At 42.5% G+C, this 27,023-nt stretch overlaps 1 protein-coding gene across 11 annotated transcripts in view; it reads right to left on the bottom strand.

Annotated features, from left to right (window-relative positions):
- LOC134207876 (mucin-2) overlaps positions 1-27,023 on the bottom strand; it is a 600,615-nt gene that overhangs the window by 374,873 nt on the left and 198,719 nt on the right. For all 11 annotated transcript variants that reach the window (XM_062683852.1, XM_062683855.1, XM_062683856.1 and 8 more), the window contains one exon: positions 6,599-6,787. In XM_062683852.1, coding sequence (XP_062539836.1) covers positions 6,599-6,787 — 189 coding nt within the window. The remainder of the gene's footprint in view (positions 1-6,598; positions 6,788-27,023) is intronic.

Below are 27,023 nucleotides of genomic sequence, written 5' to 3'. Positions count from 1 at the left end.
AGTTCTGGTCTCAGGAAGACCAGTTTTGGTCTCAGGAAGACCAGTTTTTGTCTCAGTTCTGGTCTCAGGAAGACCAGTTTTGGTCTCAGGAAGACCAGTTTTGGTCTCAGGAAGACCAGTTTTGGTCTCAGGAAGACCAGTTCTGGTCTCAGGAAGTTTTGGTCTCAGGAAGACCAGTTTTGGTCTCAGGAAGACCAGTTTTGGTCTCAGGAAGACCAGTTTTTGTCTCAGTTATGGTCTCAGGAAGACCAGTTTTGGTCTCAGGAAGACCAGTTTTGATCTCAGGAAGACTAGTTTTGGTCTTAGGAAGGCCAGTTCTGGTCTCAGGAAGACCAGTTTTGGTCTCAGGAAGACCAGTTTTGGTCTCAGGAAGACCAGTTCTGGTCTCAGGAAGTTTTGGTCTCAGGAAGACCAGTTTTGGTCTCAGGAAGACCAGTTTTGGTCTCAGGAAGACCAGTTTCGGTCTCAGGAAGACCAGTTCTGGTCTCAGGAAGACCAGTTTTGGTCTCAGGAAGACCAGTTTTGGTCTCAGGAAGACCAGTTTTGATCTCAGGAAGACTAGTTTTGGTCTTAGGAAGGCCAGTTCTGGTCTCAGGAAGACCAGTTTTGGTCTCAGGAAGACCAGTTTTGGTCTCAGGAAGACCAGTTTTGGTCTCAGGAAGACCAGTTCTGGTCTCAGGAAGACCAGTTTTGGTCTCAGGAAGACCAGTTTTGGTCTCAGGAAGACCAGTTTTTGTCTCAGTTCTGGTCTCAGGAAGACCAGTTTTGGTCTCAGGAAGACCAGTTTTGGTCTCAGGAAGACCAGTTTTGGTCTCAGGAAGACCAGTTTTGGTCTCAGGAAGACCAGTTTTGGTCTCAGGAAGACCAGTTTTGGTCTCAGGAAGACCAGTTTTGATCTCAGGAAGACTAGTTTTGGTCTTAGGAAGGCCAGTTCTGGTCTCAGGAAGACCAGTTTTGGTCTCAGGAAGACCAGTTTTGGTCTCAGGAAGACCAGTTTTTGTCTCAGGAAGACCAGTTCTGGTCTCAGGAAGTTTTGGTCTCAGGAAGACCAGTTTTGGTCTCAGGAAGACCAGTTTTTGTCTCAGTTATGGTCTCAGGAAGACCAGTTTTGGTCTCAGGAAGACCAGTTTTGGTCTCAGGAAGACCAGTTTTGATCTCAGGAAGACTAGTTTTGTCTTCAGGAAGACTAGTTTTGGTCTTGAAGAAGGTCTCAGGAAGACCAGGTCTGGTCTCAAGCAGACCAGTTCTGGTCTCAGAAAGACCAGTTCTGGTCTTAGGAAGACCAGTTCTGGTCTCAGGAAGTTTTGGTCTCAGGAAGACCAGTTTTGGTCTCAGGAAGACCAGTTTTGGTCTCAGGAAGACCAGTTTTTGTCTCAGTTCTGGTCTCAGGAAGACCAGTTTTGGTCTCAGGAAGACCAGTTTTGGTCTCAGGAAGACCAGTTTTGGTCTCAGGAAGACCAGTTCTGGTCTCAGGATGTCCAGTTTTGGTCTCAGAAAGACCAGTCCTGGTCTCAGGAAGACCAGTTTTGGTCTCAGGAAGACCAGTTCTGGTCTCAGGATGTCCAGTTTTGGTCTCAGAAAGACCAGTCCTGGTCTCAGGAAGACCAGTTTTGGTCTCAGGAAGACCAGTTATGGTCTCAGGAAGACCAGTTTTGGTCTCAGGAAGACCAGTTTTGGTCTCAGGAAGACCAGTTTTGATCTCAGGAAGACTAGTTTTGGTCTTAGGAAGGCCAGTTCTGGTCTCAGGAAGACCAGTTTTGGTCTCAGGAAGACCAGTTTTGGTCTCAGGAAGACCAGTTTTGGTCTCAGGAAGACCAGTTCTGGTCTCAGGAAGTTTTGGTCTCAGGAAGACCAGTTTTGGTCTCAGGAAGACCAGTTTTGGTCTCAGGAAGACCAGTTTTTGTCTCAGTTCTGGTCTCAGGAAGACCAGTTTTGGTCTCAGGAAGACCAGTTTTGGTCTCAGGAAGACCAGTTTTGGTCTCAGGAAGACCAGTTTTGGTCTCAGGAAGACCAGTTTTGATCTCAGGAAGACTAGTTTTGGTCTTAGGAAGGCCAGTTCTGGTCTCAGGAAGACCAGTTTTGGTCTCAGGAAGACCAGTTTTGGTCTCAGGAAGACCAGTTTTGGTCTCAGGAAGACCAGTTTTGGTCTCAGGAAGACCAGTTTTGGTCTCAGGAAGACCAGTTCTGGTCTCAGGAAGTTTTGGTCTCAGGAAGACCAGTTTTGGTCTCAGGAAGACCAGTTTTGGTCTCAGGAAGACCAGTTTTTGTCTCAGTTATGGTCTCAGGAAGACCAGTTTTGGTCTCAGGAAGACCAGTTTTGGTCTCAGGAAGACCAGTTTTGATCTCAGGAAGACTAGTTTTGGTCTTAGGAAGGCCAGTTCTGGTCTCAGGAAGACCAGTTTTGGTCTCAGGAAGACCAGTTTTGGTCTCAGGAAGACCAGTTCTGGTCTCAGGAAGTTTTGGTCTCAGGAAGACCAGTTTTGGTCTCAGGAAGACCAGTTTTGGTCTCAGGAAGACCAGTTTTGGTCTCAGGAAGACCAGTTTTGGTCTCAGGAAGACCAGTTTTGGTCTCAGGAAGACCAGTTTCGGTCTCAGGAAGACCAGTTTTGGTCTAAAGAAGACCAGTTCTGGTCTCAGAAAGACCAGTCCTGGTCTCAGGAAGACCAGTTTTGGTCTCAGGAAGACCAGTTTTGGTCTCAGGAAGACCAGTTTTGGTCTCAGGAAGACCAGTTTTGGTCTCAGGAAGACCAGTTCTGGTCTCAGGAAGTTTTGGTCTCAGGAAGACCAGTTTTGGTCTCAGGAAGACCAGTTTTGGTCTCAGGAAGACCAGTTTTGATCTCAGGAAGACTAGTTTTGGTCTTAGGAAGGCCAGTTCTGGTCTCAGGAAGACCAGTTTTGGTCTCAGGAAGACCAGTTTTGGTCTCAGGAAGACCAGTTCTGGTCTCAGGAAGTTTTGGTCTCAGGAAGACCAGTTTTGGTCTCAGGAAGACCAGTTTTGGTCTCAGGAAGACCAGTTTTTGTCTCAGTTCTGGTCTCAGGAAGACCAGTTTTTGTCTCAGTTCTGGTCTCAGGAAGACCAGTTTTGGTCTCAGGAAGACCAGTTTTGGTCTCAGGAAGACCAGTTTTGATCTCAGGAAGCCTAGTTTTGGTCTTAGGAAGGCCAGTTCTGGTCTCAGGAAGACCAGTTTTGGTCTCAGGAAGACCAGTTTTGGTCTCAGGAAGACCAGTTCTGGTCTCAGAAAGACCAGTCCTGGTCTCAGGAAGACCAGTTTTGGTCTCAGGAAGACCAGTTATGGTCTCAGGAAGACCAGTTCTGGTCTCAGGAAGACCAGTTTTGGTCTCAGGAAGACCAGTTCTGGTCTCAGGAAGTTTTGGTCTCAGGAAGACCAGTTTTGGTCTCAGGAAGACCAGTTTTGGTCTCAGAAAGACCAGTTTTTGTCTCAGTTCTGGTCTCAGGAAGACCAGTTTTGGTCTCAGGAAGACCAGTTTTGGTCTCAGGAAGACCAGTTTTGGTCTCAGGAAGACCAGTTTTGGTCTCAGGAAGACCAGTTTTGGTCTCAGGAAGACCAGTTTTGATCTCAGGAAGACTAGTTTTGGTCTTAGGAAGACCAGTTCTGGTCTCAGGAAGACCAGTTTCGGTCTCAGGAAGACCAGTTTTGGTCTAAGGAAGACCAGTTTTGGTCTAAGGAAGACCAGTTCTGGTCTCAGAAAGACCAGTCCTGGTCTCAGGAAGACCAGTTTTGGTCTCAGGAAGACCAGTTATGGTCTCAGGAAGACCAGTTTTGGTCTCAGGAAGACCAGTTTTGATCTCAGGAAGACTAGTTTTGGTCTTAGGAAGGCCAGTTCTGGTCTCAGGAAGACCAGTTTTGGTCTCAGGAAGACCAGTTTTGGTCTCAGGAAGACCAGTTTTGGTCTCAGGAAGACCAGTTCTGGTCTCAGGAAGTTTTGGTCTCAGGAAGACCAGTTTTGGTCTCAGGAAGACCAGTTTTTGTCTCAGTTCTGGTCTCAGGAAGACCAGTTTTGGTCTCAGAAAGACCAGTTTTGGTCTCAGGAAGACCAGTTTTGATCTCAGGAATACTAGTTTTGGTCTTAGGAAGGCCAGTTCTGGTCTCAGGAAGACCAGTTTTGGTCTCAGGAAGACCAGTTTTGGTCTCAGGAAGACCAGTTTTGGTCTCAGGAAGACCAGTTCTGGTCTCAGGAAGTTTTGGTCTCAGGAAGACCAGTTTTGGTCTCAGGAAGACCAGTTTTGGTCTTAGGAAGACCAGTTTTTGTCTCAGTTCTGGTCTCAGGAAGACCAGTTCTGGTCTCAGGAAGTCCAGTTTTGGTCTCAGAAAGACCAGCCCTGGTCTCAGGAAGACCAGTTTCGGTCTCAGGATGACCAGTTTGATCTCAGGAAGACCATTTCTGGTCTCTGGAAGAGTAGTTCTGTTCTATGGAAGAGTAGTTCTGGTCACTGAAAGAGTGATTCTGGTCTCAGGAAGACCAGTTCTGGTCGCCGAAATACCAGTTTTGGTCTCTGGGTTCCTCTTATTGGTGCTGGCCCAAGGAGAGCAGATACTCTTCATGAAAAATCAGTGCTATTAAAACAGCTTTGTTGTTCAGAGCCATGCCATAGGATCGACGGAAACTCTCCGAAAACAAACAACCGTAGTCAGCCATTTTGAGCTTCAATTCGCTAAAAAAAATACACGAAATCACTTCTCACAATGACTTAGCTATTTAGATTCTAATCATTGGCTCTCGCAGCACGATGATCCATTTCAAGCAGCTAACCTACTTAACACACTGAAACAAATAAACACATTAGCCCAGCGTTGGAAGCCGTTTCACACCCCGGTCGTAATTCGTTCGCCATATTTCACAACACCGCTCGAACGATCCGGTCAGTATGCAAAATACCTCGTGAAACCATTTATCATAGCCCTTCTAAAATTAGCACCATTAAAGCCCCCCGGACCAGCAGTCAGTATAGGAGAAAAGTACTTGAATCTTATTATTGTACCCCGCGCGCGCGCGTCTTTGGCCTCCTCCCGGTGAAACCAGTGCCCGTTTGTTCGGTCATTCGTTCGGAAAGGGAAGAACTTTTCCGCACATTTACACGTAAACTATTTATTTATTGGGTTAGGTTTGTTTACGAGCTGCCAGGCGCGAAAAAACTTAAGGAACGGTTCGATGATGGCTCGTTGTTTGCGCTGGCAATAAGACTCCGGCCGCTAATTTTCTCCGCTCTCTAACAACCAACTCGCTACAGAAACCAAAGCCCCCGAACCCGTGCAGCGAGTTCTATGGCGGAGCACGGGGGAAGGGGACGTTAATTTGTTAATGAATGGACGATAATTATCGGGCGGTAATTTACAAACATTTCCGAATGGCTTCGGTTCCGAGGGCGATTCCAGGGGTGAATCGGTTGGCAGGAGGGCCCCAACCAAGCCAATTCGGCTCGGTTGAGTTGGCAACCCTGAAATGTCAATATTTGTTCCGAAAGTGTTGACTTGGAGTAGCAACAGAGAGAAGATTCGGCTTTGTTGACAGGTGGGTTGGTGATTTTTATGGGAGAGGCTATATATTTATTTTAGTGGGCGAAGTTTTTACTCGGTGGTAATTTCGGCATCTGTTTGACTTTTAGAGACCAGGTGCGATATAGCTGGGGCTGGTTCTAATTGAATGTTTTGATTCACCTGAAGATGTTTGTCGAAACTTCGGAGTTATTTGATTTATTGATTTGAGGTGTTTAGATTACAGGCGAAAATTTCAACACGTTTCTGGTGGAGTGTATTGGGATTGGAAAGGTTTTTTGAAAAGCAAGTCACGGCTAAATGGCTGAACGATTTTGTTCAGCTAAAATGTTATTCAAATAAAATTGTGAAAGCAAACAGTGCGATTTGTACCAATCAAACTCATAAAAAGCATTTTGAGATCCAAATGGCAGTCAGAAACTAGTTTCCTAAAACCAAATTGACCAAATCATGTTACCCGTCTCTACTTCGATTTCATTACACAAAATCATCACCATCAAAAGTGCTTGAAGAATGGACAAAAAAAACTGGCCCAGCATTCTTCTCCCCACTCAAGAATGAACAACCCCAAAATTGAAAAGCTTTACCAGCCGGAGATTGGATCAAATTAACCGCAACGAGAAGCCGAAGCGTACCAAAGGGAACCACTGCGCTAAAGTGATTTTATTATCTCCTCCTTGGGTCGTTGAGTCACTCGCTTACGGTCGTTGGAACAAGAAAAAAAGCATGGCCAAACGCCCAAAAAGAGCTTCTATAGCATCAACCGCACCACCCCCTGCGCCTTCGATCCTTGACATGAAAGGCAACTGGCACAGAAGAGAAGCATTCCATTCTATTGGTTCGGATCACCATCGTCTTTTTGCTTTCTTCTGGGCTCGGTGTTCGACACAAACGAACACCGACGGAGGAGACTCTCCACCGGGTCATTTGTGGTCAATTCTCACACATTTACGGAATCCGGTGTTCGTTCCACTACACTTTCGATCCGGACGATGTTAATGATGAAGAGCCAACACCAACAGATGGCAGCAGTTGTGCTTTTGTGAGGGCAAACATATAGAATGTCGAAGGAAACCACTTACCTTATCATCGTCTCCCTCGCTATCACAGATATATCCTTTGCCGGAACTGCACCGGCTGCTGGCGTCGCTCAACCGGTCCCGGGAACTGTCCGGATCCCGCTGGGCCACCGACGAGGCGGTCAGCCGCTCCGACGCCCGGCCACTGTCGTCCGATGTGCCCGGATCGACGTTGGGCGGCAGCGATAGGTTCTGGAAGTGGAAGGGAAAAGGGAAAATATATTTAGTTCCAATTCGATCAAGCAATGTGTAAAAAGAGTCTTGCACTATAAGAAAAACAATAAATAAATAAAAGAACGCGAAAATATTCAAAGAAATCTCGCTTAACTTTTCAAAAGGACCCAAGTAACGTTTTTTTTTTCAAGAATAAATTTGAGTAGTGCAATCAAAAGTTTTCATATTGGTCTGTTGATTGCAATACTAAAATAATTCAAGAAAATAAGTTGTAGAAAGTCTCGTGGAAAAAAAAGTCTAAGACGAGTTCAGTCTTTTCCATTTAATTCCACTACGGTTTGTTTTCTTTGAAGATACGTATTTCAACCTAAACTCTGAGACTGTCTGTCTCCAGTGTCTCATACTTGATTCGACTTAAGTTGTGTAGTGGCAGAATCATAGTAGGCAAATATTGAGATGTCAGATAGTGAGAACCAACACTTAATTATTGTAACACAGAACACTAAAAGACACCGAATGAAGCAGACATTATACATGAATGCTCTCATATTATTTCAATTTCAGAAGTGGGATGAACCTGGAACTCTGAACTTGTGAAGCCGTAAAGATTTCTTTTCTGATGCTAGAAAAGTTATTTTCAAGACCAGAAATGTTTCAATCAGGCGTCCTCCAAATGTTTCTGCACCCTGAGGTGAGGAAGTACGAAATTTAATTCCTGAGTTCAATCCAAAAATGATTGCAACAGGAAAATGGTTACGAAAGATTGAAAGTTTAGGAAGTATGTACGGTTGGGATGAACGTGCTGCACTGCATTATGCAGTAATGCGATTAGGACCGGTTCCAAGAATATGGTTTGAAAGTATTGAAGAAAATATTACTGCATGGGCTGATTTCAAGCAACGTATAATACGAGCGTTTCCTACTAGAATAGATGAGGTGGATGTTCATATTGAGTTGATGAAGCGGACGAAGAAGCCGAATGAAAGTTATGAAAATTTCGTTTATGAAATCGTTTCCAAAGCAAGAATTGTTGACCTGAGCATAACAGTTATAATCAAGTATATAATTAATGGCTTATTGGACTTTAATTTGAGGATGGCTCTGAGTACTATGAAATTTGCTGATGTGGAATCCTTACTGGATGCAATCTTACGTTATGAAAACCAGATGCAGATGCGTTCATCGCTACAAGATTCAAGTAACAGAAGATGTTATCCATGCGGAATTTTAAATCGTGCGACGCAGGACAGGCTTCGAAGTAGTCACCAAAATTCTCATTCTCGGGATGTTGGTTGTCAGCAATCGAATACTCGAAACGTTGCAGCGTGGTCATGCTTCGACGGAGGAATTATCAATGAAGAACAATGTTCTACACGAGTAACACAACACAATCACGGTAGGGTTAGTATAGAAAAAGTATATTTCAACATTTTAATAAGAATTAATAATCATTTAATTAAATCAGATGCTTTATTTGATACAGGTAGTCCTATATGTTTAATCAAAAGTAGTTTTGTTTCAGATAAAATTCAATATCATAAAACATTTTCAAATTCATATGTAGGTTTAAATAATTCAAAACTGAATATTTTAGGTATTTTTGATTCAGAAATTGTAATTGATGATTATATTTATAATTTGCAGTTCAAGATTGTGCCAGATTCCACAATGCGCCCGATGTGTATTTTGGGATCGGATTTCGTTAAGCGCAATAACTTGATAGTTGGGTATGACGGTCGAACATTGCAATTTGCAGTCAAAAACCAATTAATTACAGAAGCTTCTTCGAAGTCGGTGACTTGTGCAGATTATCCACTGTTTGAAATTAACAATATAGAGGTAAGTACAGACACTTTCTTGAAAACTGACGTGGATTTATTAGATATTGGTGATAACGGAACTTCATTAACGGATATACGAAGCATCAAATCTCTATTCCTTGATAAATATAACAACAGTCGTTTAACTCCGTCTAATCCAGATTTATGTTACACAATGAATATTGAACTAACAGATAAACGACCATTCAATTTTTCACCGCGACGTTTGTCACATAGCCAAAAAATAGAAGTTGAATCTCAAATTGATAAATTATTGAAAGACGGTGTTATTAAAGAGAGTAATTCACCTTACGCTAGTCGAATAGTTTTAGTAAAGAAAAAGGATAAATCATGGAGAATGTGTGTGGATTACAGGGAATTGAACAAGATTACGGTTAAAGATAGATACCCTTTGCCGATAATTGAAGAACAATTGGACAGTTTAAAGAATAAAAAATATTTTACTACATTGGATTTAAAGAACGGTTACCACCATCTTCATATTGATAAAAATTCACAAAAATTTACTGCTTTTGTAACACATGTAGGCCAGTTTGAATACACACGCGTTCCGTTCGGACTATGTAACGCCCCCTCTGCGTTTATGAGATTTATAAATACAGTATTCCGGCATCTTTTAAAAAAAGGCAAAATCAAAATTTATATGGACGATATATTAATCGCAACTGAAACAGTTGAAGAACACTTGGAAATTTTGAAAGAAGTTTTTCAAATTTTGAATAAAAATCATTTGCAACTACAATTGAGCAAATGTTCATTTCTTAAAACTAGAATTGAATATCTTGGATATAAAATTGATGAATCAGGTATTCGACCAAGTGATAGACACATTGAATGTATTAAAAAATTCCCAGTTCCCAAAAACATCCATGATGTGAATAAATTCATTGGTTTGGCTAGTTACTTCAGAAAATTTATCGCAAATTTCTCAATTATTGCAAAACCTTTATATGATTTATTGAAAAGAGATAAAAAAGAATTTCATTTCAAAGAATCAGAATTCACAGCATTTGAAACTCTAAGAGACAAATTAATAGCTGACCCCGTTTTGAAAGTATATTCTCCTTATGCCAGAACAGAACTTCACACTGACGCCAGTTCTCATGGATTCGGTGGTGTTCTGATGCAAGAGCAAAAAGATGGAAAGTTGCATCCAATTATGTATTATAGTCAAAGAACAAATAGTCATGAAGCAAAATTACATTCATTTGAGTTGGAAACACTAGCAGTGGTCAACTCTATTAAGAGATTTCATATTTATTTGCAGGGAATCAAGTTTACTATTGTTACTGATTGTGTTGCTTTAAAAGAAACTTTAAAAAAGAAAGATATTAATGTTAAAATAGCACGATGGGAGATTTTTATATCAGAATATGATTACGACATAATACACCGAAATTCAATTCTCATGAAACACGCTGATGTTTTATCTAGAATTCCAGAATTATGTTTTATTGAGAATGAAAGTAATTCTTTTGAACGGGCTATAATTGCAAGTCAAGTTCAGGATTCTAATATAGAAGCAATTCGTCAACTGTTAGAAACAAGAGAACACAAAGATTTTGAATTAAGAAATGGAATTGTGTACAAGAAAACCAAACGAAGCCGCTTGTTGTTTTACGTTCCCAAAAATATGATTGATCAAGTTTTAAAAATGTATCATGACGATTTTGGGCACTTTGGCACTGAAAAGGTATATGAAAATATAATCAAGTCTTATTGGTTTCCCAAAATGAAAGAAACAATATCAAAATATATAAAAAACTGTTTGAAGTGCATAGTATTTTCAAAGAAAAATTTCAGTAGAGATGGTCTTTTAAATATAATAGATAAGGGGAGTGTACCATTTCATACTGTGCATATTGACCATTACGGACCGTTAACTTTATCCAATTGTAAATATAAATATGTGTTTGTTGTTGTTGATGCTTTTTCGAAATATTTAAAATTATACCCTTGTAAAACTACAAATACAAGCGAAGTACTAAAGCATCTAAGGTTGTATTTTTCTAATTATTCATTACCTATTCAACTAGTCTCAGATCGCGGAAGCTGTTATACATCAAATAGTTTTAAAGAATTTTTAAATGACTTCAATATTAAACATATTCTTACAGCTACTGCTTGCCCTCAAGCTAATGGTCAGGTGGAGAGGTTCAACAGGGTACTAACTCCAGTTTTAGCCAAATTAGTAGACTCGAATCCTAGCAAAGGTTTTACTCCTATTTTGCAAGATGCAGAAAATTTTATCAACAATTCTTTTTGTAGATCGATAGCTAATACTCCTTCACAAGTTTTATTCGGAATTAATCAACGTTACTCAGCTAATGTAGATATTGAAAATGTTTTAAATGCAAACACAGAAATGCAAAGAGATTTGACGAAAATTCGCGAAAAGCTATAGCGGTTAACAAAGCCGTTCAAATTTACAATAAAAGCAATATGACTCTAAATGTAAAACCACATCAGTTTATCAAGAAGGTGATCTTGTATATATACCACATCATTCGAATTCCGGTGGGTCGTCAAAACTGAAACCGCATTTCAAAGGACCTTATGTGGTTAAGAAGGTTCTCGCGAATAATCGTTATGTTATTAGTGACATAGATGGATACCAACTATCTCGTCTGCCATTCACGGGTATATTTGATCCAACCAAAATGAAATTATGGAGAACGGAAGTCGATCAGACATAGTGCACATCGGGGGCGATGTGTTTGATCAGGATGGCCGAGCTGTAGTGGCAGAATCATAGTAGGCAAATATTGAGATGTCAGATAGTGAGAACCAACACTTAATTATTGTAACACAGAACACTCAAAGACACCGAATAAAGCAGACGTTATACATGAATGCTCCCTTGTTACTTCAGTTGTTGTATGGTTCGCTCAGTTTGCTCAGTATAAGTTCTCTGTGGTATAAGCCATGAAAATTGTAAATATGACTCCTTTCGTCGTAAGGATATTAAATTAATGATACACTCCTAGAACAACGTGCTTAAAAACCGAAGAAGTAAACTTCTTCTTCGATAGATTGTATTTGTCTGGAATTAGAATAACATAGAAGCACGTTTTTAATCGGTATAAGGTAATAGAGAAGACACTTTCTTTCAAAGAACTCAGCTTCCGGAATATTGCGTTGAATTAATGAATCCTTTTGCTAAAGCATATGTTTGCCTACAATATCCATATACAGATGTGCCCGACTTGCGGCTAACGCGATGATACATTTATGCCCAGGGAATTCAAGAAAATTGTCAATCCGAAAATTTCCTAGGCCGGTCGGGGAATCGAACACATATATCTACAGCATGGTCTTGCTTAGTAGCCACGCAACTAAAGAAGGCTCCGAAAAGAGGAAGGAAGAAAATAACAAAGCAAAAACAGTATTTTGTAATTTAGAAATCCTTCCGATAGAACTTCAAGTTCTCTCTCATTTAATTGTTAGTTATCTCTTATGATGAACCGGTCAAGGGCCGAATATCTCGTTAATAAAGATTATAATAACAATTATCTCCTCTTAAAATTTTAGTGATCGCTGAATTTTACTCAAATATCAATAAGCCCAGCGTGTTTACTGGCAATTCAAAAATTTCGGAAAATAATGGCAAAATGCCTAGAACACTTTCCTAGACAAATTTGCAGATAGAAATGCTTTCACTATGTATATAATCATACGATAGGTTGTATTTGGCTATCATATTTCCGATAGTATTTCTTTGATAAACCTTTAAAAAATAAATAATTTATATTTAATCGGAAAATACATAGACTTTTTTTTTCGGTAACCTAAACATTCTGTATCTCTGTGAATCTTGAACATTTTTCAGACACCTGGGTAGGCGAACCCAGGTAGTGTGGGGATGGGATCACTACTCCCGACCCACTAAAACCAACTCCTTCTTTTCCAGTCACACCCCCGGCCCGCAATTAAGCAATACATCAGGGGTGCGACTATTTGAGCATTGCGCTCTCTCCTTGACGCCTCAGCTCTCCTTTCCGTCCTATGCACCACCTGTGCACAACGACATACTGGCACCAAATGTGCCCCAACACTCACCTGCCTATGCTACGGGAATAACAGCAAGGAAATTGCAGATACCTTGCAGGAGGCACCTCTTGATGATATCCCATAACACAGACAGTCCTCATTCAGGGTGGTATCCACTCCGTCCTGCAACAGGGTGGTACCACCTGTCTGCCAAGCCGGAGGCGACCCTAGGGCAGTGAATCCTATGCAAGTCTTATCTCGGCTACGAGGCAGACCAATCACCCATCAACCCAGGCAGCAGTACCTCGGCACCAGTCAGTCTGGAGGTAAAGGTATCTTACAGGAGATACCCCAGTCTGGCGCCCCCCTGTCTAAGTTGACCTCACTCAATGTAGTGGTTCACTAGTCCTGCACTAGAGAACCCTACTTGTCCACCCATCCAGAGAGGATGGGTACATGGTTGGTACCCTGGATGCTAAGCACCTTACCATGACAACAATCCCCCGGCGTGGGTAGACTACTCATTCAACTGTCGAAGCAGTCCGCTCACTGCCCTGTTAAGCAGGAACCATCACTGCGGGTGTGTGGGTACCACCCATTGCCACCCTACTGCCTAAGCAGCCACTCAATCAACCACCCTTACCGTGTGAGACTTACTTGTGTGCTCACCCTTACATTCGAGAACTCACTCCGTGAGGATATTACCCCCATTCTCCTTGAAAGTAATACCCTCATCTCCCTTGCACTTGCACCACTTGTGCACCACTTGGGGGTGTGCGGGTACCACCCGCTGCCACCCACACGGAAGAAATAAACTACCCAATATTGAGTTTAATTCACCCAACCTCGAACATCCGTACGGGAAGCCAAAATTGAGTAAGTAGGGTCGAAGTAGTTTGCCTTTACTCCCATGTTAAAAAAGTACCCAACGGAAAATTTATTTACCCAAATGTAAGTTTAATTCACTCAATTTCGACCTCAGGTAATAAAACTCAAAATTGGCTTCCCGTATTGAACTGGCGTCGTTGGATTGTTTGGCTCTTTTGTTTTTGACAACAAAAGAAAGAGTGGATGAAAGAGAAGAGAAAAAATAACTCAAAAGTAAGTTTAAAAATACTCAATTTTGGGTACTTTTTTTCTTCCGTGCACTTGCTGCCGAAGCAGCCCTCCCTCTGTGGAACCTCCACAGGCTCTGTTAACTACCTGGCTAATTATTTCACCCCCCAGGTCATTCATCCCCTCGGCACCACGGGACTGACACTTGTATACCTCTACCACAGTTCATTTCGTAGCCAACATAGAAAATTCCGCACTGACAGCCATAAGAAGAATTATGGGAAAGAAAGAGATAGGTGCGTTCCACACTGACAGTTCCATAAACGTCAAGCAGAAGAAAGAAGACTGCATCTACACTACGAAAACACAACCAAAACATCAGATCCCCGCTCGGCACGGGTCGCCTGACACCTTGTGATTCGGGGTTAGGGGCTTGTATGCTTTAAGCGGCACACGGTCGCTTGATAGGGTCTGCTTGCGGTTACTTGTGGTTTTTGGGAGGGAATTAACAGAGCCCCCTGTTAACTCCACCACCTCCTAGGCAGAACCCCCTGACTCACAGACAGCTGGGGAGGGGTCGTCAAGATAACCGACCGTCTAAGACGAGTTAAGTACTCTCCATTTAATTCCACCAATTATTTCGGAGAGTACTTAACTCGTCTTAGACGATTAAGTACGTCTTAGACACATTCAACTGAAAAGAGCTTAAAATACAGTCGCCTCTCCACATCTCGATATTGAAGGGGCCATCGAGATAGGGAGAGATCGAGGAATGGGAGCAAAATTGAAACGGGTACTAGATCCAAAAAAGCTCGTTGCTATGAAAAACGACAACAAAACAAATGTCTTCTGCTGTTGTTGATATGTTTGTTATTGTTCAAAGATGGTCTAGTAGCTTAAAAATTTAAACATATCGACATAAGGAGAGTAAATCCTGAACAAAATATGATCCGAACACATCGAGATAGAGAGATATCGAGATAGGGAGGTTATCGAGATGTAGAAAGCCCAAATGCATGTAGATTGAAGGGACTGAGGAAACCATCGATATAGGGAGAGATATCGAGATATAGAACATCGAGATGTAGAGAGTCGACTGTATTTGTTTCCTTCTTTAACCCTTTCTGGACGGATGGGTCATATATGCCCAGCGTTTTAGATTGACTGTGTAAAATCACAGAAGAGAGATAGGTCCCCACTTTCTTCAGCAAAACTGTTCACCAGGATGTTGGCTTTGCAGGAAAAATATCGGGGTCAAGTTTGAATATACCCTGAAGACCCAGATATCCAAAACCTTGGGAAGATTTCGCTTCTGAGAGCATGCAAATGAATCTGACATGTTTGAATCTTAAATCACATTGTTTGATAGTTCTGAATACGCATATAAGTTGAGTCATCCTGAACGTTATGCCAGTAATTAACTTTCATGAATACGATATACGAACGAGTTTAGCCCACGGTATCTACCGGATCAATCAAGGCTTTGGCAACGTCCTCATCGTCGGTATACACTCATTCCGGTTCAATAAGCATAAACGCATCATGCAAACCCTCTTTTCTTGAATATGAGATGCTCAAGGTACTGCAAAACGTTCTGGAGTTGGGCCCACGGTATCTACCGGACCAGCCAAGGCTTTTGCAATGTCTTCATCGCCGGTACATGGAAGAAATAAACTACCCAATAGTGAGTTTAATTCACCCAACCTCGAACATCCGTACGGGAAGCCAAAATTGAGTAAGTGGGGTCGAAGTAGTTTGCCTTTACTCCCATGTGAAAAAAGTACTCAACGGGAAATTTATTTACCCAAATGTAAGTTTAATTCACTCAATTTCGACCTCAGGTAATAAAACTCAAAATTGGCTTCCCGTATTTAACTGGCGTCGTTGGATTGTTTGGCTCTTTTGTTTTTGACAACAAAAGAAAGAGTGGATGAAAGAGAAGAGAAAAAATAACTCAAAAGTAAGTTTAAAAATACTCAATTTTAGGTACTTTTTTTCTTACGTGTATATTTATTCAGGATATTTCGTTATACTGACATTATTAACTTATAGATAGCAATCTATCATTCGATTTTTTTGACCGAGAATATCATGAGTGAGTTATTCTTGAAATTTCGATGTTCGCAGCAAATAATTTTGAAAATTCAATGACTTGTATAACTGTAGCTTATCCCAACAAACGAATAAACCCTTGATGATCAAATTTGATTGACTTTTACAATCAAGCCGAGCACATCAGGACATCTAGTGAGATCTTGACTACGGTATACTGTCACGGCAAGTGACACACATACGCGCACGAGAGTAATGCAAAATAAAGGACATGTAAAAAAAATGTAAATTAACAAAATATGTCTGGCTGCACATTCTTATTTAACCTCAAATAGAGATAAAATAAGGGTTACTAGTTGACCTTAGCTTTCCGATTACTAACAATGTGGTTGAACAGCCGTAAATATTACCTTATTTTCAATTTTAATCCCGTTTCTTTTTTACTTTCCTTACGTTGAAGAAATGATGACGCGGGCCTAATCCGAAATTCAAATGAATAATCGCTCCGTTTGAGCGATTGATTGTGTATTCTCGCGAAGGATGCACAATTGAACAAATTAAGGAAATACTTTTACTGTTGCGTAGAAATTGAATAGGTCACATCACTTCGCATGGTAAATCCCGATATATGTTACTGATTACCCCACCCAACTAACACAACTTTTTTCCGGTGGTAATTTTGAAGATGCAGAGGTATTCTTGGTCTCTAGTAGCAACAATAACCACACACAAGTTTATCGTATAACTTATGGGCCCATATTCTGACATATGCAGCATGTTATTTTCTTCTTTTTTTTTCTTCTTCTGCTCCCTGAAAGTCCGTAGTTCATTTTGTGTCTTGTTTGGTCGACTTTATTCTTCGATATTATCAGATTTTTCGAAATCTTGGACAGAAGTGTCATTTTTACGGGAAAACATTGAAAGATTTTCCGATTGAGCATATGTCTCATAGACACCGATTGACGTTCAGATTTTTTCAGGCCCTGAAATGTAAAATCCATACCATGCTTCCGAATCGCATTGCAAACATTGCTCTTATATTATATTCTCGCCATCTGACTCAGTGCATCATAGAATAGTGCATCATTCGTGCAAAGTCTGTTTTCACTTTTCAAGGAAAAAGTTTCACATTCCCATAAAAAAAAAATAACCAAATAGCACTTATGAATCACAGAGTGACAGAGTATAACGTAAACAATGATGCTCAGTGATTGCCTGCCATTTAAAATTTATCTGAAAACAATAGGAGCGCATCGAAATGGTGCTTATACTTTCTGGAATACCCTATTGGTGAGCAATTTAGTTAAGAATTGTTCTGATTTTTGGTGAAAAATCTCTGAAATATTGAGGGATAAATTTTACCATATATTTAATAAATTGAATTGCTCGAGTGAAAAATAATTTTTTTTCTGAAATTCGATGAGCAATTCTTCAAATTTCGGTAAGAAATCCTCTGAATTTTGGTAATTTTTTAGATTTTCGGTGAGATTTTCAATGAGAAATTATCTATTGCTTGTGTGATAAATTCTCCAAATCTTGTCAGTGAGATACTTTTCAAATTTACGTAAATTTCTCTGTTAAGAAATGTTGCGAATTTGAGTGAGGGAAATTCTCATAAGTTCACGAGTAAGATTTTCTTCGAATTCCGGTGATAAATGCTCCGATTTGCGTAGATGAGAAATTCTCCGTATTTCGGTATGAGAAATCCTCCGAATTTCGATGACAAATTCTCTTAATTTCATTAAGAGCTTCATTAAAAAATTCTAAAGAATTTGATGGGAAATTCTTTCGAATTTTGGTGTGAGAAGTTCCCGGAATTATTCGAAATTTCAGTGACGAATTCTCCAAATTTTGGCGGAAAATTCTCCTAATTTCAGCAAAAAAATCCACCGAAATTCGTTGAGAAATTCTCCAAACTTTGATGCGAAATTTTCCTAATTTCGGCATCAAATCCTCCGGTTTCGATAAGAAATCCTCCGAATTTTGGCAAAAAAAAACGATTTTTGGCGAAAAATTCTATGAAATCCTCCTCGGCTGAGAAACTTGAATGAGAAATTCTTCTTATTGCTTGAGAGAGAAATAATTCGAATTTCATGAGTGCGATATTCTCCAAGATTTGAAGAAAAATTCTTCGAATTTTTGTAAGAAATTTTCTGGATATCAATGAGTAATTCTCCAAACTTTGTTCAAAATTCTCCGGATTCCGGTGGGAAATTCTCCAAATTTGGCGAGAAATTATTCGAACTGTGGCAAGAAATTCTCTAAATTTCGGTGCTCCGAATCGCGTGAATGAGAAATTCTCTGAGTTTTGTGGAGAACTTCTCCAAACTTTGGTGAGAAATATTCCTAAGCTCGGTGGGAACTCTTAGAATTTCGGTGAGAAATGCTCCGAATTTTGGTAAAAAAGTTTCAGATTTTTGTAATTTCGGTGAATTTTTCGGTAGAAATTTTGAATGAGAAATTCTTCTTTTTGCTTAAGTGAGATATTCTCCGAAGTTTATGAGTAACATATTCCAACTTTCTCCGAATTTCAGGAGTGCGAAATTCCTCACATATTGATCAAAAATTCTTCGAGTTTTGGTGAGAAATTCTCTGAATATCAATGAAAAATTCTCCTAATTTCGGTGAAAAAATTTCCGATTTTCTGCGGGCAATACTCCAAATTTTGGTAAAACATTTGCCAAATTTCGGTTGGAAATACTCCTAATTTCGGTGAGAAATCCTCGGAATATCGGTGAGATCCTTCAAATTCTGGTACTTTTATCTGATTTTTGGCGATTAGGAATTTTCCTTACTTGCTTGATATCCGTCGCATAAACTATTCCTAAAATATTTTCGTTATCTTCTATGTTGAACCATTCCCTTTGATCTGTTAGATTTACATTCCCGATCATTATAGCTGCTGTTTTCTGTCTGTTGAGAACCGCCTCGGAAACCACTCCAAAGTTCCCAATATCTGTTACTTGCGTTGAGACTGTTTCGTTGTTGAAGAACATCGATATGTCGTCCGCATATGCAGTGATGACATCTTCTGGTACTCTTCTCTTGATACAATCGATAAGAGGTTGATATCACACACAATTGCATTGATAAGGGATCTCCCTAACGGACAGACCTCTCAATTTTGAATTCCGGGATAAGACTAAAATTCTCGAGAACGATTGCTTTCATATCTCAGAATAAAGTGTGTGATTTTTTCAATTCAATTTCTTCAAATTTAGGTAAGAAATTGTATAAATTTTAGTGATTTTTTTACGTTGGACAACGTCTTACCCGAAGGTACTGGGTGTCGAATAGAAATCTGAAAATTTCGAGATTTATATATCAATCGACTCAGAAACTCTCCAGCAATTTGTCAATTTCATTGAAACTTTTGATTATTTGCGATAAACTATTGAAAATTTCAATTTTTGTCCTACCCAGTAAAAATATCAGAACCAACCATGGATGCATTCCCAACACGGACATCAGAACGGACCTTTCTTTACGGACCTTTCGACCCACCGTTTCATTTTCTCCGGGTATAAAAATGCCCATATTTTACGCTCGGGCGTAATTTCGGTTCGATGATCAACGGTGAGTGGTTATGCTTACGGAGACCGAACAGAACGATGGCGTTGGTCCCAGAATCGATGGCGGTGGTTTCTGTATCTGTAGCGGTTCAGCGGCAAACTATCGAGTGGCTATTGTCGACGTCAGCGGCACTTCAGTGGATTATTTTTCGCATGGTTCTGGATCTGGTTTTGTTAGGAAGGCGCAATATTAAAAAAACGGTTCTTTTCAGAACCCCAATTTTATGAACGAAAGTTGAGCCGAAGCAAATTTTCATCATAGTAACATCAAATAGCAAATCATCATCGCTTGGCGACAGCAGAAATTTGACTTCGGCAGCATAATCACAAGCGCTTGTCGGACTATTCAGTGGATAGTGTTAGTGATTCGGAAGGCGCATTAATTAATTCTTCTCAGGACCAACAATCTATACAAGGGAATGTTGAGCCGAGACGAGATTTGTTCACAGTGCATATTATTCGCTTGATGAAGGCAGACAAATAATGCGCTTTTTGAATAACTAACAGCAACCACTAGATAGTTTGAATTTGCAAGAAAATTGTGGCTTGAGAGCTGCTTCCACTGATTGCCAGTCGAGGGTACTTCAGATGCCATCGTTGCAGAAATGTACTCCACTTCGCTGCTGCGACGACCGCAACAGACGCCATCGTAGCAGAACAAGCAACCGAATGTTGCGAGAATGTTGAAAATTATTATTGAAAATAAATCAGTTCTTTCCAAGACCAACTTTCTAAACAAAAGAAAACTGATCCAAGAAGAAATTTCTTCAATGTACAAAACACAGTAGCTTACCCTAGTAACATTTTGGTTTTACGCTGGTTTTAAAGAAGTCATGAAGAGTAAATAAAGGTTTTCATGACCGTCATAAAACTAAAAATGTTACTTGGGTAGTAACGGTAGACAAATCAATCGCAACGATGTCCTTAAGTTGTTTAACGTCTACTTTGCGATTGTGCCTTGTACACAACCCTTCTGATTTTTTATTTCGGTGAGAGTAATTTCTGAGAAATTGTACAGCTTATGTGGGTGTGTAATTTTTGCATTTTGTAAGTGAGAACCACAACCACAGGCATTTCCGCATTCTGTGAGAAATTCGCCAAAATCAATTAAAATAAGGGGAAGAAACGTTTCCTAAGTAGAAGAGCGACATTTTAGAAAGAGCGTGGCTCATTCAAATAGTCGATTAGTAAATAACTAAAAAGCTCGGACATAAACATCGTTCCAACAGTTTTTTTTAGATAATTCTGAAAGAAAGTTGTCTAATGTCTCTGAATCAAAATTAATTTCGAAACTAATTCGTAATCAAACTTGTACCACGTTTTCTAGTTTGATACTACCGGATCATGGAGTTATCGACATGACTCATTGCCAAAAAATTCCTAGAAGCAGGTCCAGTTTCATTTTGACCATTCTTAGCAATCTGCAAAAAAAATCCATCAAACCGAAAACGGAACTACAAGCCCGCCAGTGAAAAAAACAAACAGAGCAACGACAAATACTAATCCGAATTCGAATTCGTCAAGAGGAATGGAAATGGGAAAAGTTTTTTGCTTTTGTTTCCGAATCCGATTCCACCAGGTCGGTCCTGGTACCGGCCCGTACCGGAACCAGACACACAGTTTTCGAGAGAATCCAAACGATTTTTTTTCTTCCTTCCCCCACAAGCGACGTGTACACCACACTTTGGAATAATTGATTTCGTTTTAATGGAACACAGGGCATGTACTCAGAAATATCACTGCAGCTTATCGACGTTGCAATCCATGGACATTATGGGGAATGGGTGGCGGGATGTGGGACATGTTTTCCGGAATTTGTGTGATTTTTTTTTTCTCACTGGGAGGACAGGAACAGTAGAGGAAGGAAGGATCAAAACTACAAGTGCCAGCAATAGTCGCTCGAATCGGAAGGATTTCGGTTTGATTGATTTGCTTTTAATTATTTGGACAGAATGGTCAGATTGTCGGACTAAGAGCAACTTTGCCGCTGTTTGATTACGGTAGGATGAAGTTTGGCTTTCGCTCCAAGTGATTGAGGATAAATAACATCAGACTGGAAACAATTCTATAAATTTTCAATCAAAGCTTCTATTATTTTGAGTCCTATTTTTAAACTTCTACTTTTATTGATGATCGAGTAGGAGAGAAAAAAAGTCATTTCACCGTCCCAGTTTCTGATTGCTCTCCGAAACAATCAACATGCGGGGGGAGTTCACTGTACCGGTTATTGGCACTGTCATTGCAATAAGCAACCGACCATTCGCCCAGCATGGGACCACCAAGGCCAATAACTGCGGTATCCGTTGTCATCAATATCCGTCCCATTCGTCCCATAATCGATTATTGCCTGCTGTGCCAGGGCAGGAGGGAGTGCGAATGGAGCAAGCTGAGCAAACCACAGCAATAGACCTTTCCAAACCACGGAAGAATCGATTGACTTAATTTATACATGCCCTCGTTCGGCTTAACACCGATTTCAGTTTATTTCTCTATGTCTATGTTCGGTGAATGTCAAGATGATAGAGGCTTACTTCTATGTGAGCTTCCCTTTTTCGTCATATTTTATTACAACTTTTCTTATTTTGAAGGGAGTTTTCGACTGGACCCAATTTGGAGAATTGCTCACAAAACTCGGAGAACTTCTCTCGGAATTTGAAAAAAATCCCTCAAGAAATTAGACTTCGAAGAATCTCTATCAAAATTTGAATAATCTGATTGGAAGAAGTTGGTATGATTAGTTAAAGCTTTAAGCAATTATCATAGCGCTGGGTTTAAGTTCTTTTAGACTATCCAACGTCCTCAATCAAGCTTATCTGACATCACGAAAAAAGTGGTAATTTTTGACTATCTAACAGTGTTTGAATGCCTGAAAAAAACATGTCTAGATTAATACACACCTATATGCTAATTACATGTGAAACCCATCGGAAAGCGCAAACATGCCAATCGATAGCAAACGACTCCGACAAACAGCTCTCCATCCTCCTAATCAACCACGGGCATTTCCCAGCCCAACCGGAGCGAGAGGCAGGGCTCGATGGTGTTCGACCAGCGTTAACACCTCGTACCAATTCAGTTTTAATTAAAAAGAAACAACTCCTGTCTGCCAGCCATTCGGGCAGGCAGCTTCCATTCCAATCCGAACGGCCGTTGGTGGCTTGGCATGGTGGGCGCGCAGGTAGTGAAATCGTTTCGATCGGTTCGTCTACGGACGACCGACCACGGAGTATTTTTTAAGCTCGCACAGCACTATCATCATCACCCAGGCTTCATCGCTGTCATTAATATTCACCAGTGGCACCTCGACGGCGGCGGTCCACGAGAGTGGCAAACCAGCAGACGTGGAAGATGTGGTCTTTTCCATTTCAGGAGACTGCACGTTTCTGTCCCCCTCCCTGAATGACGGGACTGGCTGGTTGCTGGAGCACTGGCACTAGCGAATTCCAGTGCAACGGTGCTGGCCCCTTAAAAAGTGGTGCTGCTGCTGTTGCTGGATGACGACGCATTGGAAGCCTATCAGTTAGTGTATTAATTTTCAATTTAATCAATTATCACATGCTTCGATCCGACACCTCCACCCACCAATAGCTGAGGGTCTCTGTTCGATTGAATCCGAAGCTGGCTGGTTTTGCGTGGTGAGGTTATTGAGTTTTTCGAGATGAATTTTTTCAGTACGGATATGCAATGTAGTCTTTGAAGAAATTCTGAGCCTTTTCTGGAATAAAACTCAGACGCTCTTTTGGAGAAAGACTGCACAGAGAACATCGACAGTCTTTGGTAATATGCAGAACAGTCTTTAGTAGAAGACGAAATAGTATTTAGTAGAAGAGTGAACAGTCTTTGGTAGAAGACTGAACAGTCTGTGGTAAAAAATTGAACAGTCTTTGGAAGAAAACTGAACAGTCTTCGATAGAATTTTGGTAAGAGACTGAACAGACTTTGGTAAAAGATTGAACAGTAATTGAAAATTATTCGGTAATAGACTGAACAGTCTTTGGTCTGAACAGTCTTTAATAAAAGATTGAATTATTTTTGGTAGAAGACTGAACAGTTTTTGATAAATCTTTGGTAAAAGACTAAACAGTCTTTGATAATAGACTGAACGAACTTTGGTAATAGACGGAACAATCTATGGTAAAAACGAACAATCGTTGGTAGTTTGATAATCCTTGGCAGGTCCACGGCAGAAGACTGTGTCGTCTTTGTCTGTCTTGACTATTCAAGTCTTTGGCAAAAGAGTCAGCAACCATTCCAATTAAGATTCCATCTGGAATCCGGTCAGTATTCCATCCAAAATCCGATCAAGATTCCATCTTTAATCCAGTCAGGATTACATCAGGAATTCGGTCGGAATTCCATCCGGAATCTGGTCAGGAATCCGGTCCGTATTCCATCCGGAAACCGGTCAGGATTCCATCCGGAAACCGGTCAGGAGTCTATCCGGAAACCAGTCAGGAGTCTATCCGGAAACCAATCAGGATTCCATACCGAATTTTGTTAGGATTCCATACCAAATCTGAACAGGAATCCATCAGGAATCCGGTCAGGAATCCATCCGGAATCCGGTCAGGATTTCATCCAGAATCCGGTCAGGATTCCATACAGAATCCGAACAGGATTCCATCCGGAATCCCAACAGGATTCCATCCAGAATCCGGTTAGGATTCCATCCGGAATCCGGTTAGGATTCCATCCGGAATCCGGCTAGGATTCCATCCGGAATCCGGCTAGGATTCCATCCGGAATCCGGCTAGGATTCCATCCGTAATCCGGCTAGGATTCCATCCGGAATCCGGCTAGGATTCCATCCGGAATCCGGCTAGGATTCCATCCGGAATCCGGCTAGGATTCCATCCGGAATCCGGCTAGGATTCCATCCGGAATCCGGCTAGGATTCCATCCGGAATCCGGCTAGGATTTCATCCGGAATCCGGCTAGGATTCCATCCGGAATCCGACCAGGATTCCATTCGGAATCCGGCCAGGATTCCATTCGGAATCCGGCCAGGATTCCATCCGGAATCCGGCCAGGATTCGATCCAGATTACGGCGAGGATTCCATCCGGAATCCGGCCAGGATTCCATCCGGAATCCGGCTAAGATTCCATCCGGAATCCGGCTAGGATTCCATCCGGAATCCGGCTAGGATTCCATCCGGAATCCGGCTAGGATTCCATCCGGAATCCGGCTAGATTCCATCCGGAATCCAGCAGGGATTGCATCCTGAATCTGGTTGGGACTCCATCCGTTATCTGGCAAGGATTCCATCCGGAATACGGCAGGGATTCCGTCCGGAATCCGGCTAGGATTCCATCCAGAATCCGCCCAGGATTCCATCCGGAATCCGCCTGGATTCCATCCGGAATCCGCCCAGGATGCCTTCCGGAACCCGGCCAGGGTCCCATCCGGAATCCGCCCAGGATTCCACCCGGAATCCGGCTAGATTCCATCCGGAATCCGGCTAGGATTCCATCCGGAATCCGGCCAGATTCCATCCGGAATCCGGCCAGGATTCCATCCGGAATCCGGCCAGGATTCCATCCGGAATCCGGCTAGATTCCATCCGGAATCCGGCCAGATTCCATCCGGAATCCGGCCAGGATTCCATCCGGAATCCGGCTAGATTCCATCCGGAATCCGGCTAGGATTCCATCCGGAATCCGGCTAGGATTCCATCCGGAATCCGGCAAGGATTCCATCCGGAATCCGGCAAGGATTCCATCCGGAATCGGGCTGGGATTCCATCCGGAATCCGGCCAGGATTCCATCCGGAATCCGGCTAGGATTCCATCCGGAATCCGGCCAGATTCCATCCGGAATCCGGCTAGATTCCATCCGGAATCCGGCCAGGATTCCATCCGGAATCCGGCCAGGATTCCATCCGGAATCCGGCTGGATTCCATCCGGAATCCGGCTGGGATTCCATCCGGAATCCGGTTAGGCTTCCATCCGGAATCCGGCTAGGATTCCATCCGGAATCCGGCCAGATTCCATCCGGAATCCGGCCAGGATTCCATCCGGAATCCGGCCAGGATTCCATCCGGAATCGGCCAGATTCCATCCGGAATCCGGACAGGATTCCATCCGGAATCCGGACAGGATTCCATCCGGAATCCGGACAGGATTCCATCCGGAATCCGGCTAAGATTCCATGCGGAGTCCGTCCAGGATTCCATCCGGAATCCGGCTAAGATTCCATCCGGAATCCGGCCAGGATTCCATCCGGAATCCGGACAGGATTCCATCCGGAATCCGGACAGGATTCCATCCGGAATCCGGCTAGGATCCCATCCGAAATCCGGCTAGGATTCTATTCGGAATCCGGCTAAGATTCCATCCGGAATCCGGCTAGGATTGCATCCGGAATCCGGCTAGGATTGCATCCGGAATCCGGCTAGGATTCCATCCGGAATCCGGCTAGGATTCCATCCGGAATCCGGCTAGGATTCCATCCGGAATCCGGCTAGGATTCCATCCGGAATCCGGCTAGGATTCCATCCGGAATCCGGCTAGGATTCCATCCGGAATCCGGCTAGGATTCCATCCGGAATCCGGCTAGGATTCCATTCAGAATCCGGCTTGGATTCCATCCGGAATCCGGCTAGGATTCCATCCGGAATCCGGCTAGGGTTCCATCCGGAATCCGGCTAGGATTCCATCCGGAATCCGGCTAGGATTCCATCCGGAATCCGGCTAGGATTCCATCCGGAATCCGGCTAGGATTCCATTCAGAATCCGGCTTGGATTCCATCCGGAATCCGGCTAGGATTCCATCCGGAATCCGGCTAGGGTTCCATCCGGAATCCGGCTAGGATTCCATCCGGAATTCGGCTAGGATTCCATCCGGAATCCGGCTAGGATTCCATCCGGAATCCGGCTAGGATTCCATCCGGAATCCGGCTAGGATTCCATTCGGAATCCAGCTAGGATTCCATCCGGAATCCGGTCAGGATTCCATCCGGAATCCGGTCAGGATTCCATCCGGAATCCGGTCAGGATTCCATCCGGAATCCGGTCAGGATTCCATCCGGAATCCGGTCAGGATTCCATCCGGAATCCGGTCAGGATTCCATCCGGAATCCGGTCAGGATTCCATCCGTAATCCGGTCAGGATTCCATCCGGAATCCGGTCAGGATTCCATCCGGAATCCGGTCAGGATTCCATCCGAAAGTCAGGATTCCATCCGGAATCCGGTCAGGATTCCATCCGGAATCCGGTCAGGATTCCATCCGGAATCCGGTCAGGATTCCATCCGGAATCCGGTCAGGATTCCATCCGGAATCCGGTCAGGATTCCATCCGGAATCCGGTCAGGATTCCATCCGGAATCCGGTCAGGATTCCATCCGGAATCCGGTCAGGATTCCATCCGGAATCCGGTCAGGATTCCATCCGGAATCCGGTCAGGATTCCATCCGGAATCCGGTCAGGATTCCATCCGGAATCCGGCTAGGATTCCATCCGGAATCCGGCTAGGATTCCATCCGGAATCCGGCTAGGATTCCATCCGGAATCCGGCTAGGATTCCATCCGGAATCCGGCTAGGATTCCATCCGGAATCCGGCTAGGATTCCATCCGGAATCCGGCTAGGATTCCATCCGGAATCCGGCTAGGATTCCATCCGGAATCCGGCTAGGATTCCATCCGGAATCCGGCTAGGATTCCATCCGGAATCCGGTCAGGATTCCATCCGGAATCCGGTCAGGATTCCATCCGGAATCCGGTCAGGATTCCATCCGGAATC

This window comes from Armigeres subalbatus, chromosome 1 (genome assembly GCF_024139115.2).
Source record: "Armigeres subalbatus isolate Guangzhou_Male chromosome 1, GZ_Asu_2, whole genome shotgun sequence".
Lineage (NCBI taxonomy): Eukaryota > Metazoa > Arthropoda > Insecta > Diptera > Culicidae > Armigeres > Armigeres subalbatus.
The sequence above is the reverse complement of the archived record's forward strand: the minus strand, read 5'-3'. Positions and strand labels throughout refer to the sequence as shown.